The 15291-nt window shown below is 38.6% G+C and overlaps 1 protein-coding gene across 2 annotated transcripts; it reads right to left on the bottom strand.

Annotated features, from left to right (window-relative positions):
• Positions 1-690: 690 nt before the first annotated feature.
• On the bottom strand, positions 691-14206 carry Cnep1r1 (CTD nuclear envelope phosphatase 1 regulatory subunit 1). 2 transcript variants are annotated; one of them, XM_004847958.4, is made up of 6 exons: positions 14063-14206; positions 12919-12990; positions 8367-8440; positions 4988-5097; positions 4833-4887; positions 691-2049 (listed from the first exon to the last, which is right to left on the bottom strand). In XM_004847958.4, the coding sequence occupies exons 1-6, from the start codon at positions 14085-14087 to the stop codon at positions 2008-2010; spliced, it is 378 nt and encodes a 125-aa protein (XP_004848015.1). In that variant the 5' UTR covers positions 14088-14206; the 3' UTR covers positions 691-2007. The 2 variants fall into 2 exon arrangements, with proteins under 2 accessions (XP_004848015.1, XP_087062913.1); XM_087206787.1 differs by lacking the exon at positions 691-2049 and adding an exon at positions 3000-4330.
• Between the last annotated feature and the right edge of the window lie 1085 nt (positions 14207-15291).

Here is a 15291-nt window from a genome sequence, read left to right on the forward strand (position 1 = left end):
TGAGTGGCAGAATGCTTCTTGCCTAGCAGGCTGAGGCCCTAGGTTCCATTCCTAGCCTTTGAAACAGGGTCTGAGTCACGTAAGTTGCCTGTGGTGAGCTCAAACTTGTGATCCTCCTGCCTCAGACTCTCAAAAGTGTAAAAGTCTACATTCTTAATCATATTTTAATAGCTCTTGAATTAAGTTCAATATACACAAGTTGAATACTTTTTCCAGAATGTTTTTCCCAAGCTGGCATCAGGAAATCCTCTCCACATGTATCCAAGATTTGTGTATGTACCGAGGCATATTTTTCTAGGGGACAAGAGTCAAGGTTTTTATTAAATACTTAAAGGAATTCAGAGTTCATAACTCAAAAAACAAAACAAAGCAAATGTCATTAAGGATCTATAAAAATCCCTCTTTCGGCTTTATACTCTTGAAGGAAACTGGCAATCCACGTCTGTAAAGAGCAATATGAGAAAACCTGCACTTCCTAAGAGCCAAATGTTAGTAGACCATGATGAACAAGACATTTAAAGTAATTACAGCTTAATAAACTACTGTATCTACAAGTGCTACTTAACATTTGCTCCATTACACAGAGTTCAAGTAAAATATCTCATTTGGAACTAGCCTGGATCTGATACACAGCATGCTTAAAATTTTTTTCAGAGTTATAGACTTATAAAGCAAAGAAAAAGGCTAATACCTAGTTATATATAAAGTATTTATTTTTATACACATATTTACCTACAAAATTTACAGAAAATAAAACAAAGCAGAATATATAGAATCCCCTCTTAAAACTTCTTAGGAGCAGAGGGTTTTATTGCTGCAGTTCAAAGAATAAAATTTTATACACATGAAAGCCAAATGAACACATTTAAGTTAAACAGCAGCCTTGTTAAAAAGTTTTTGTCCTATTATGAAATTTCAGGTTTATGTTAATTGAAATTTAAAAGACTGCTCATGTAATAATTTAAACCTTTTCAAAGTCTTCTAAACAGGTAAACAGGTAAAAGGCACCTTCAGTACTTTAAAATATTTACAGCGATCCCAATAGTTTAATTTTAAGGGCTATTATAGTACATGTGGGTGTTATGCATACACAGTATGTCATTAACACTCTCTGAACAGTGAGAATTGTAGACTCTAGTTTGTGGCACACTCCCATGTTGTCCTGGTGACAGAGGAGGACGCTCAGTTACACTGTGTAGTACTTGTGTAACAGTATGTCTACCACAGGACAAAACCCAATTATCTAAAACAATGACTATCAAATTCTCAGACAATATATAAGTTATAACTAAACTTCTACATTCAGGATACTTTGGGGTGTTCTTAAAATACTTAAAAAATATAAAGAATATTTAGTGTTAAATGAAAATAAACTGAAAAATATAACCATAATAGTTGCTGCAGTTCAGTTTCTCGTTCAACTAAAATTGTTTCTCAAAACATCTATAATTGCTTACAACATAATGGAGATGAGTTTTCCTCAGTCTAAGCAGAATCTGATGTTTTTCCTGCAGTACATTTTTAGAAGAGGAGTTAAGAATGAAAGGCACACATAATAGCCGGTTTTAAAGAGCTGTGGGGATGGCAAACAGATGTTCCTGAAATACTGGTGCAGGAGAACAAAGTCCACACAACATTTTCTTCTTTGTTTAACATTGGCATTGATTTGCTATTTACAGTAGTCTGCAAAAATACATTATAAAAACTGAATGAGGTTCTGTTTCTAAGTTTAACTTAGTAACATACATACTTCATCTGCAAAAATCTTTGCAGGAGCTGAAGTACTAAAGTGACACTAATACTGAATACAGGTAATCAAAGGTACCAAACCACTGATAACTTGAGTCATCATCATCAAGATCATCTGGGTAAATATTGCACACTTCTTGTCAGTTGTTGCTATAGCCTTCACATATCCAACTGCAAAAGGAATCCTTTATGGCTTTTTGCTATATCACTTATTTGAAGAAAAACTGTTTTAGGTCCTATAACAATGAGGGCAGATTGTCATTGAACATGAGGCCTAGGTTTCAAAATCAGTTTTCCTGTCTGTAAAACAAAAAAAGAGAAAAAAAATTTTTTTCACAGCACACAGTTCTATTAAAAAAATATCATCACTTATTTATATATTTTAAAGGGCATTTTCAGGGAAACAATACTTCTCCATAATCAAGATTAAACAGTTAATAGCTGTATTTCAAATTTCTTTTATGCAGATTGAATTATTACTTTAAAACACACACACAAAACAAGGCTGGGGTGTAGCTCAGTAGTACCATGCAAGCTTAGCCTTCACAAGACCCTGGGTTTAATCACTAACACTAAAAACAACACATACACATAGAAATCACTTAATCCACTGGATAAAATAAAATTCCAAACTAATATAGATTTATGCTTCTTATAAAACAAAGTTTTTAACACATGAAACTTGTTTTATTTTCTGATGGTACTGGGGATTGAACCTATGACCTCTGAACTGAGCTACATTCTCAGCCCTGTTTTATTTTGAGACAGGGTCTCACTAAGTTACTAAATTGCTTAGGCTAGGCTTGAACTTGTGATCCTCTGGCTCAGCTTCCCACAGTGCTGGGATTACAGGTGTGTGCCACCATGTCCAGCTACATAAAACTATTTGGGCAAAACTCTTCTCCTTTCCAATATAAACAAGTTTTAATTTGGACAAGTTAAAAAGTGAATCATGTTGGGTGCAATTACAGCACTTGGGAGGGTGAGGCAGGACTACCATGAGTTCCAAGCTAGCCTGGGCTACATAATAAGACCTTGTCTCTAAATTTAACAACCAAAAAAAAAGGGTAAATAAATGGTTGCAGCAATGAACACTTATACACTGACTTATACACTGCTGATGTTCAGTATATGTTGGTAGAAACACTTGTGTGGAGCTGAGCTATATTTATTCCCAACATAGCAGCACACAGGTGTATCCACTGCAACACAACACTGTAATTATCAAAAGAATTTAACTTTTTTTTTTTGGTTCTGGGGATTAAACTCAGGTCCTTGCGCTTGTAAGGCAGGTGGCGGCACCACTGAGCTAAATCACCGGCCCTCATGTATGTATTTTTAAGAGTCAGGATCTTGTACTTGCCTGGCACACTCGAGGTCCTGGGCTGGATCCCCAACTCCACAAAAAACAAACAAACAAACAAAAAGTAGGGTCTCACTTGTTACTATGCCACCTAGGCTAACAGAAAACTCTGGGCTCAAGCAATCCTGCTTTAGCCTCCCAAGTAGCCGAGACTACAGGTGTGTACCATCATGCCGAGCTCTCTGTCCACACTGTATGATTACTGGCCATTTGTATTTTCATTTCTGTGATATATTTTTCTCCAGTTATTATTTTGTGGGTGTGGTACTGGGGCTTGAAGCCAGGGCCTTGTGCATGCTAGACAAGCGCTCAATCATTAAGCTATACCCCAGCCCACCATTTTTCAAATGTACTGGGGTTTGTCACTAATTTTTACTAGGTCTTTTACTATTCCAGATATTATCTTCTATTACACAATATGTAAATACTTTGATTTTTGTTTTTCTGAGCCAGGGTCTTACTGCCTGGCCTCGAACTCACAGTGATTTTCTTGCCTCAGTTTCCCAAGTGCGAGGATTATAGGCATGTGCCACCAGGCTTGGCTCATAAAAATACTTTCTTCTAATCACTGCTGCTAATCACAGGGTCTCACTAAGTCACTCAGTTGCCCAGGCTGGGCTCAAACTTGTGATCCTCTTGCCTCAGCCCCCTGGGTAGCTGGGATTACAGACATGTACCACCACATACCAGGTGTGTTCAGTCTTTATTCTATTCCAGTTATTTTCCTGCTCTAACACTTTTCTTGAAGGTGCCAGGGACTGAACCCATGGCCTTGTGCATAGTAAACAAGGTCTCTACCATTGAGCTACATCCCCCAATACATTTTTTTTTGGTACCGGGGATTGAACTCAGGATCTTGCCCCAATACATTTTTAAACATTTATTCTAATTTTATATAATGAATTATTTTAAAATTTTTAAAAACTGAAGGTAAAAAATACTTTTATAAATAAAACAAGCAGCTGAGTGTGGTGGTGCACACTTGTAATCCCAGCACTCAGGAGGCTGAGGCAGGAGGATCACCATGTGTTCGAAGCCACCCTGGGCTACATAGTAAGTTCAGGGCCAGCCTGAACTACAACACAAGACCCTGTCTCAAAAATCAATAAATCAATAAATCACATCGAAATAGAAAGTAATAATCAAGGGGTCAGGGATTTAGCTCAATGGCGCCAAGCCTGTCTTGCAAGTGCAGGATCCTGAGTTTGATCCCTGGTACTGAGAAAAAGAAAAAGAAAGAAAGCAAACAAGCAATAATCAAAAATGTGAGATACTCTTAAAATACACTGGTTCATGATCTACTGTTTAAAACACAGTAGGTCATGTATGCAGTCTACAAATTATGACTTTATTTCACAAATGATACAAATACCAGGGGATAAATAACAGTTTATATAATCAACATCTCTTGAGCCATTTTTGGTCAATCATGATCACCGTACTTTATTGAATTTAAGATGGCATCAGTTATATCATGAGTTTATGTCATTAAGAAAGATTAAATTGTTAACTGTGCTGATTTAATTGTTAGACACCATTGTAAGATGCATCTCAACCTCAGAGATGTTAAAATGTAAAAGTATCTCAGAATCAGTGCTTAAGGGATAGTCTATTAATGCCACAGATAAAATCTGTTGTTAATAAAATGTCATTTTCTAAAGCTAAACATTTCAGTTCTTTTTGTGGGCCTATAATTTTTTAATGAAAAAATAATACTTACATCATCACAAGACATATTGTACTCTGCTAATATCGTTCGACACCGAGCAGCTATACTGAACAAATGTAGTCAAGAAAAACTTTTCATTTCAACAGCAAGCGTCTAACAACCATCCAAATCATTTAGAAGGAGCTTTCTTTTATGTTAAAGGATACATTGATGGTGCAACTACTCTCTTGTGTATTCCAGCAAAGAACAAGCCTATTAGAGTGATACAGCTAATGGTGAAAAATGGATGGTTCCATAATGATGTGAAGAAGGATACCTAGAAAAGAAAAGTTTAAAATAGAAAAATGTTAAAATCTTGGAATCATACTGATTCCTACCTGTTGTGCATAAATACATGTATTATTTTTATCATCTAATAGGTATGTTGTAAAAATAAAAATGTATCCTTTGTAATGTCTACATGGCAAAACAATATAGCAACATTTTCTCCATTTCAAATACTTGGAGCTGTTACAAATTCATTTTTATACTCAAAAAACAACCTCACCTAAAATATTAACTAAACTCTGTTTAACTAATGAGGATGAGGGCTCGGGATATAGCTCAGTGGCACCACACCTGCCTGGCAAGCGCATGTCCTAAGTTCAATTCCCAGTAAGGGGTGGGGGATGAGGATGAGGCCAATAGCCTCAAAAAAAATTCAAGTCAAATGTGATTTAGCTAACTTTTCTGTTAAAAAGATTCCTTAAGAGAACTGGATAAGCTATCATTCATAACCTGATCCCGGTCTAATCTTTATTTCCTGCCACATTTTTTAGACAGTATTTTTTTTTTTTTATACTGGGGATTGAACTTGGGACCTTGCGCTTTCGAGGCAGGCGGCAGCACCACTGAGCTAAATCCCCAGCCTTCCTGCCACATTTTTTATGCTACCTTTCCCACTTACTCCTACACACAATCTTTGTAAGACTCAGCTCCAAAATCATTCTTCCTCCTTGAAGCAAAGAATGAGTTTGGTTTTGAATCTACTGAGATTTTGATGGCCACAGGATATTCAAACAGGGAAAAACAATTAGTATTCCATAAAGAATTAGAATTCACCAGAAGTCAGAGCAATCTCAGATACTTGGGAGACTGAGGCAGGAGTATCAAAGCAAATTCAAGGGCAGTCTGGGCAAATTAGCATGTCTCAAAACAAAATTTAAAAAGGGCTTTGGGGATATAGCTCAGTGGTAGAGTACAAGGCTGGCATGACTGAAATTCTGCTTGATCGCTGGCACTGAAGAAAACAAGAAGTCAAGAGAAGCAAGGGCTTATTTCAGATCTGGTCATAATCAGATGATATAAAGTAGGACAATACACAATTCTAAGAGTACATAGAAGACCAAGAGCCCACAATGATCCATGACTGGAACTACAGAGGGGTGAAACCAGATGACTGGGCAACAGAAACAGACTGAAGAGAGAGAAGACAAGCATTTAGAGCAGCTAGAAAAAGAAATCAAATGGACTAGTAACTAGATGGGAGTAAAAGATTCAAGCTAAGCACATCCCACTCAAACACCAGAGAGATGTGCTGTTTTAAGATAGAAAACTAAACACATATACTTGTTTCGAGACAGAGAAAAACACTAGGTAGATGTTTCAGATCAAATAAAGGAATAAGAGGCTAAAAATATGTGGAGGGAAGAAGCTCCCCAGATGGTGAGACTCTGAGGAAAAGTTATTATTCCAGAGGCATAAAACTTAAAACTTGGAGGACAGTTTAATTCCCATACGCCAGTGCTGCGGTCTGCACCAGGTCAGCAGATACAGTGCTTTATGTGTTCGTATTAATTAGCTCAGTCAGTATTAGCCCCCTTTCCTCCACGACAATAAAGGTAACCAAAGAGCAGTTGTCCCCTTGGCCAGCACCTGCCATGCTCCTTCTCACCTAAGCTTCTTGCAGCCACGTGCTCCCCCTACTCTTTCCCAGGTAGCCACTGACTTCTATGCTTACAACTCCCACTTTAGATACAATTGCTCGGTAAAGCTGTAATCAGGTTTGGGATTATTAAATACTGAAATAAAAAGAGCCAACCCTAAGGCTAATGGTGATATTCTCACCTAATTTAGAAAATTATGTTAACTACATAGTTTGGGGCCTATTTCAAATTACATTTAATTCTGTGTTTTATTAAGATCTCAACTAGCTGAAAGCAGCTTATATTTTTCCCAATTAGAAGTCAGACTCATTTCCCAAGACAGACTTTTTCAATCTTCTTGCCAGCCTCTTTCCACTCTTCCCCTAAAGATGAGTACCAAGCACATCCCTCAGATCAGATTTTTATAAATGAGCACACAGGAGAGTTTTCTGTCTGCCATAAAACCCCCTCTATTAACATAAAATTCCATCACCAATCTCCCCAGGTTCCTAGTCTTTTGTATCTCCCCCTCCGTGGCTAGTCAGGGAGACTACCTGCTACATAAAACCTTGGCTGTCTGAAGCATCATTCAGACTGATTACAACAGCCTTACTATTAGGTTTTTCTTCTGTATAACCTAAAAGGTTAAAATAAAACTAAGTGACACAGTCTATTTAATTATAGTTTCAAGAGAAGGAGCAATTTTTAAGAGTTATGAAAATTATAACATTGTCACTACCTAAAACTATACTGGGGGAAAACAGTTCACTGAAAAATTGGAGACTACTGCTTCCAATAAAAAAAGGCTTGAGTTTGAAATTAAGGCATAAATTAGTAGAAAGAGGTAGAAATCTGAGAAACATTTTATCAGGTTTCATCAAAGAATGCTTCAAGAGATACCATTATGAAATGTGTTATTGGATTCGGTATAGGGATGTTCTTGCACAATGCCCAATGGGAGATCTCTCAGCGTTTCCTTTATTAAACTCCAGGAAGGAAATTTTAAAGATATAAATGCTGAGAAAGAAAAGCTTTGCTAGCTCAAAAAACTGACACATATTTCTCACAGACAATGAAAAGCACAAAATTAACTGTGACTTCAGTTATTAGGTAAACTCAATTCTGGCAACAGTGCAGGGTCACATGGCCTATACACTAGTGACCTGGTTTCCTTCCTAGTTTTGACCTCCTAGTCTAATCTGGTTTTTACCTGATTATATTTTGCTACTTTGCCATATATATATTTCCTATAAAGTCATCCCAAATGCTTTGTGAGATGAAGAATACTACTAACAAAGATAGCTCCCAGAAGAAAATACTATTAAAAGCTGGCACTGATGACACTAAATGAACAGAGTAGAACAGAGAGAATGTTCATACTGAAATAAAGCAAAAATGAGGTAAGTTCAAACAAATGTAAAAGCGCTACACAAATTGAGAAATGAACTGCAAAATAACTTAAATGGAGTAAATTTCTTAGGCTTTTTCCCTTGCAAAGAAATTTAAATCACAACAGTCAGCCAAAGTTTTCCTTAAGCAAATTAACATAGGGTTTATTTTTAATACAATGATTAATGTCATTAGAAGTTATAGGTTGCATTTAACACTTTACAATTAACGAAGCACTGATATATCCATTACCTTATTTAATCTACTAAAGATTTTAAAACAAAATTTCTACCTTTTGTGTCTCAGGATCTATTAACCAGTTCCAGGCACCAGTAGCTGTACAGACAGATACCACTATAAGAAGCACTGATGAAAGATAAACACAAAATTAGTAAGCAAATACACCCTTCATACTTGATACTACCACCACCAGCCCCTAATAAATGAGAGCCAAGGAATACAACACTGTATTAAATGCAAAATGCATTGGCTGGACTCAGGAATTAGGAGACTTGCCAATGACTGAGGAATTCTCTCAACACTCTGAATTAGTATTTGAAGATATAACTGAAGATATACTGGCTTCCTTATTACTTAGCTAGATGTTATAAGAATGAAGATTAAAAGCCAGGGATGTAATTCAGTGGCACCGCACTTGCCTGGCAAGTGTAAGGTACTGAGTTCGATTCCCGGTACCAAAAAAAAAAAGATTAATGAAATTAAAAGCAAAAACCCCCAAGGTAGAACTTCAATATAAGATTCTATACTTCTTCTTTTTATGCAGTGCTGGGGATTGGACTCAGGGCTTTCACAATGAGCTACATCCCCAGGACTTTTTTCTGTTTTGAGACAGGTTCTTTCTAAGTCACTAAACTGCCAAGGCTGGGCTTCAACTTGTGATCCTCCTGCCTCAGCTTCCTAGTGTGCTGGGATTACAGGCATGGCCATCAAGCTCAGTTCAATATAAGATTCCATTATACAACTTTTACTGTGCTTGGTGCTAATTTTGTAGATGGTAACTCAAGAAAATAAACAACAACAAAAATCTCAACTTCTATTTTCTAATGTAAACAAACTAAACAGAGATTCCTTTTAAAATGCACTGAGATTTCTGACTCAGGAGTTTTCCTTGCAGACAACTGCCTACTGTTGAATGAAAGGAAGTTTAGTGTTAGGAAGTGTGGAATCAGTGTGCAGCAGACCAGTCAGTCTCAGATTCTTACATGACTTAAAGCAGAGTCAGGGTAGACATTGTGGCTAATGGAACACAGAAATGCTGTATTTCTCCTTACTAAGCTAGAGTTATTTTTAAAATTCTAAAAAGATCATAAATAAAACAAGAATAAATGATATTTAGTGTTTTATGACTAAAAATTAATAAAAGGGCACCAGGAACTAGTTAATATTCTGGAAAGGAGGATGTTGCCTCTTAGGACGCAGCAGTTTTTCAAATGTGCAGATCAAGTTTCAAAAAGCTATAGTTTTAGAGATGTACTTTTATTTTACTTATTTTTTTTTTTTGGTACCGGGGATCAAACTTGGGACCTTGTGCTTGCAAGGCAGGCGCTGGAACCACTGAGCTAAATCCCCAGCCTATTTTACATATTTAATTTTTTTTTTTTTTTTTTTTGAGACAAGGTCTTACTACAGTAAATAGTACAGGCTGACCTTGAACACTAGGTAGCCGAGGCTGGCCTCGAACTCATGGTAATTCTCCTGACTCAGCCTCCTGAGTGCTAGAGTTTATTTGGGCTTTTTTTTTTTGGTCCCAGGGATGGAACTTGGGACCTTGCACTTTCGAGGCAGGCAGTGGAACCACTGAGCTAAATCCTTGGCACTAATTGGGCTTTTTGAGAGAAGGTTTCGTTATATAACTCAGGCTGATCTGGAACCAGGCTGGCCTTGAATTTGAGATGATACTTCTGCCTCAGGCTCCAGTGTTGGAGCTATAGGTGTGTGCCACCATCCCTGGCATTTTCAGTATTTTTAAAGGAGGTAAGTCACAGAAAAAAAAAATCTCATTTTAGATATTTAATAATAGAATGAAAATTATGTTCTGAACTAAGAACACACTAAACTCAATTTCAATTTTCTGTAATTCTATTATTTCCAGGAAGAAATCTATATTACACAGGCAGGGCTGTTTTTAAATTTTTATTTACTTTTTTTTTTTTTTTTTGAGAGGAGCTCTTTCCATTGTCCAGGCTAGTCTCAAATTCTTGATCTTCCTGTCTCAGCCTCCCAAGGGCTGGGATTACAGGTGTGCACCACATCTGGCTATACAGGCAGTTAAAAATGAAGTAAAATCAAAACAATAGAAAGGACCTCATATACATGCTTTTTACTTGGTATTAAGCTGATGCCATTTATATGTAAGCACTAAGATATGAACTAGAAAAAAAGTTAAGTTTGCTTATCATACTATATTTTATATGACAGCATCACATAAATTTTAAAAGATTCTCAGGTAACAGTGAAACAATTTTGGAGGCAATTTCTAGATAACCCAGACAATCTGAGAAAATTATTACTTATGAATTCTGACCAATCAGAAATCTCACAGTATATGATTAAATCCTTACAAATAGAGATAATAAAAAGCATACACAAAAAAATCTTGACCTAGAAAAGGACCCTTAATGTCAATACTGCTCATCTGGTCCTGAAAAAGTGTTAACTGAGTTACACTTTAAAGTATGTTCTTGGGCTGGGGATGTAGTTCAACGGTAGAACACCATTGTAAGAGGTACTGGGTTTGATCCCCAGTAACAAAAGGAAAAAAATAGGTATATCCTCAATGTGTACTATTGTACTTCTTTCTAGGTGGGAATTAAACTTTAGTAATGAATATCCAAGATACTGAGACTGTTCCAATGCCAGGCATGGCGGCACACTCCTGGCAGTCCCAGCTACGGGTGGTTTGCTCTGAGCCCAGGCTAGCATAGGCAACAGGACGAGACCATGTACACATGCATACGCACACACAAAGGCTGCCCTAATACAGGTGAGCAAAGCATTTTGTTTGATAGTTTGATATCTCATCACTTGAATATTTGTCTACATTTCCTATACGGTATATTTCCATGGGGCAATAACTACAATTCATTCAAGTAATATTTTACAAGAGTCATATTTATGGACAGCAATAATGTGAATTATTTTCTGTATGAGGTTCCCAAGCAGTACAATTAGGCTGCATTAAAAACCAACTAAGGGGCTGCATGTGGTGATACATGCCTATAATCCCAGCTACTGGGGAAGCTGAAGCAGCATGATCACAAATTTGAGGACCATCTGGGAAACTTAATAAGACTTTGTCTCAAAATAAAAAACAAAAATTTTCTAAAAAAGGGTTGGGGGTCATAGCTCAGTGGTAAAGCCTTCCTGGGTTCAATGCCCAGTTCCAGAAAAAATATCAACTAAAGAAAATTTCACAACCTTTGCAAGTATATATTAAACATGATTTTTTTTTTTTGGTACTAGGGATCGAAATCTGGACCTTGTGCTTGCAAGGCAGGCAGCGGAACCACTGAGCTAAATCCCGGGCCCTAAACAGGATTTTTTTCCCCTTTGATGCTAAGGATTAAACCAGGTACCTCATACGTGCTTAGTGTGTACTCTGTCACTGAACTATACCCCCAGAGAAAACAGGAGTTTTCCTTTTTTGAGACAAGGTCTCACTATGTAGTTCAAGCTGGCCTTCAACTCACTAGCCCAGGCTGGCCTCAAACGCGTGACAAATTCCTGCTTCAGGCTCCTGAATGTTGGGATTACAGATGTGTTCCACCACACCTGGTAGGATTTTTCTTTTTCCTTTTGGTACCTGAGATCGAACTTGGGACCTTGCACTTTCGAGGCAGGCGGCACCACCACTGAGCTAAATCCCCGGCTAGGATTTTTCTTAATACAGTAAAACTTTGATAGTTTGTAGGCAAATTATAACACTGCTAATCAAGTTACTGAAATTTGTATTATGTGCATTTGAGGGGGTGCTGAAGATTAATCCACAGCCTTCGCACCAAGCTACATCCCTAACCCTTGCCTATTCTGAGACAGGGTCTCACTAACTCAGTAAATTGCCCAGGCTGCACTGGAACTTGTACTCCTTCTCCCTCAGCCTCTCAGAGTGCAGCAATTCTAAGTATGCACCACCACGCTGACTGCTATATTTTTTAATCAAAGCTATAATATTAATAAAAATTAAATATATGAGCCAGGCATGGTGGGGCATGCCTGTAATCCCAGATGGGAAGCCAAGGCAAGTGAACCAGAGTTTGAACATAGCCTGGACAACACAGGGACACCCTGTCTCAAAAAACCCCCAAAATAAGTAAATAAAAAATGGCTGGAGATGTAGATCGGTGCAAAGGCCCTAGTATCAATCCCTAGCACCACGACAAAACAAAGAACAAACAAAAACCTATCTCCACAGAAAATAAAAATTTAATTACACAAAACAGTTATTTTGCTTTGTTTTTGAGATAGTCTCGCTTATGTTGCCCAGGCTGGACTTGACCTCTTATGTAGTCCAGGCTGGGCTCAAACTCATGATCCTTATGCCTCCCCCTGTCACGTTCTGGAATTACAGGCCTGCACTACCATGCCTGGAAAAACAGGCTGTTCTTTGGGGGTGGCCAGTTATAATTTCCTTTTCTTAAACATTTCTTTGCAATGCATTGTTTATAATATTGAATATTTAAAAATTGTTCAAAGACAAATCTTACGGTTTAATAAAGCAAGCATTTGTTAATCAAAAGTTTTATGAAACAGCAAATCATTCCTACTGAGGGATACAATAAGGAATTTTCAGTTTATTTTGTCTTAAAAAACAGTCAGGAACTTACTTCTCCAACGTCCAGTTGCAGGTTGCAAGCAATGAATATATTCAGTAAGTCTCCTCTCGAAAGCCTTTAGATCTAGGTAAAAAGATTTCAGTTCTCTAATTAGCCATTCTTATTAGACATTTGTCTTGAAACAAATTTTGTTTTTGAGACAAGGTCTGACTATGTAGTTCAGGCTGGCTTTGAACTCACTATATGTAGCCCAGGCTGGCCTCGAACTCATGGCGATCCTCCTGCCTCAACCTGCCAAGGGCTGGGATTACAGGCATTTTAAATACACTATTTCAGATCTTATACCTCAGCTTACATGTATCACTGCAGTGTTTACTACAACAGCCTTAAGCACAACAAAAACACCATGTTTCTTACAGAATTTCCGATTTCACACATAAGTGACTGGTTCATTTCTTTCGAAGCATTGAAAATTGGTGTGTGGAAAATTAATGGCAATGTCACTCGGCACCCAAAGCTAGAATTTGGGGGGTCACAAATGAAAATATCAAAATCATGTACATCTCTAGTTACGTTGGAACCAAGATATTTCTACTAGAACATCAAAATTCTGGAGGTCTTTTTGACAGCAATTACCCGATTCTGGCTTCCGGTCCTTATTTGTAAATAAGGGTAAGGCTGTCTACGCTCACCAGATCTCTTAACGTGTGTGTGGGAAAAGACTGTTCGTTTCCCCTCCCAGTGGGTTACAGGTGATCCTGGCCACACCATCAAAGCGTCGATGCTTTTTTCTAAGACCAGGGGTGTTCTCTTGGATAACAGATCCAAGGTGTCCGCTCTCAATGAGAGGTGGAGTGACGTTTCTGTGGTGGTGTTTTTAAAGTTTAAAAAGACGAAGAAGAACCTCCCAACCTCAGCAGATACCAGAAACCACGGAAAGCATTAAGGATACAACTCGTGGGATGATCGGTTTAAAATGAAAATTAGAATACTACAATGCGCGAGGTGCAAGTGTTCGCTAAAGAACAGAGAACAAAAGTGGAGCCGGGCGAGGAACTCCGCAGTACAAGCTCGGGCTACTGAGGCTTGCGATGCGCTGGCCGGGCCCCAGCGGCCCCCGAGCCACCCCACCCTCGGCGGCCTCTAAAGCCGCACCGGAAGGAGCCCTGGGGCGGGCTCTGGGCTTCCACCCTACCTTCCGCCTGCTCCAGCGAGTTCATGTCGGGCGGCAACTACGGTCACCGCCGCGGCGCCGTCCGCATCGCAGCACCGCGGTCCCAGCCCGGTCCGGAGCGCCAACTCCCACCCTCAACCGCTCGCCTCCGCACCTCCTTGGCGCCCCGCCCTTTGCCTAGACCCGCTAAGCTCATTGGACACTTCTGTGGTACCCTCCGACAAAGACGGTTTCTTATTGGATAATTTCCGCACTGGCCTCGGGGCCCAGCGTTGGACGGTCAGCCGGAGGGGCCAAGAACTGCCGGCGGCCTGGTCGACGCAACGCTGCCGCCGCCTCCTGCCCCGGGGAGGAATTGCAGTCTACCTGTGCAAATTTGTTCATTCGTCATTCGTATATACATCCTCTTGATTGCCTTCTGGGTTCTTTCATTCCTCCAATACTCCTGATTTACCGCCCACTAGCTTTCGGGCAGTATTCTGGTCACTAACGCTAACGAGGGATGCAGAAATCAAGGAACTCAAGGGGAAACAAAATATGTACAGAACTAGATAGAACTCCAAAGAACAGACTTCCTTAATTATGGTACCTCTTTTCCAGACACCTAACCCTTTAAACAAGCATTTCCCTTTCGGTTAATTTCTTCTCACATAATCTATCTTTCATAAATCACAAAGAAGGCAAAATATAAGCCATATTATCGACACCTTTTTAAAAATCTGTAAAGGATTGGCTACATTGATATTTGATTACAATATCGTTTTCCTTCCTGTAGTCATTCTTTCATTCAAGAACTAGTCCACTATGTGTTAGGCACTGCGTCTATCAGAAATACAGGTTATTAGAAGATAGACAAGATTCTTTTTTTTGTATTAAATTCTTTTATTGGTACATTGTGGGTATACAACACAATTACATTTCTCATTGGGAATTGTACCTTTATATAATGCATCTTGGTTCTTATTTTTTCCCCATTCCTAGCCCTCCCTTCACCCCCTCCACCCTTCCCTATTTATAAAGACTTTATTTCCATTTTTTCCATTTCTCAGCATTTTTCCTTCCCCTTCTTTCCTTTCCCCTGCCCCTCCCACTACCCCTACCCCTTTGGACCTTTTCTTCCTATTTTACGTTTTCGATTATTCATTCTAATAATTGGCACATTTTAGGTATACAATATAATGACATTCATCATTGGAAATTTGCACCTTTACATAGTCTCTCTTGGTTCTTATTTTTCACCCTTGCCCAGC

The sequence above is a fragment of the Heterocephalus glaber genome, unplaced genomic scaffold (genome assembly GCF_053883595.1).
Source record: "Heterocephalus glaber isolate CG9 unplaced genomic scaffold, H.glaber_assembly_v1.0 deba00000071, whole genome shotgun sequence".
Taxonomy (NCBI): Eukaryota; Metazoa; Chordata; class Mammalia; order Rodentia; family Bathyergidae; genus Heterocephalus; species Heterocephalus glaber.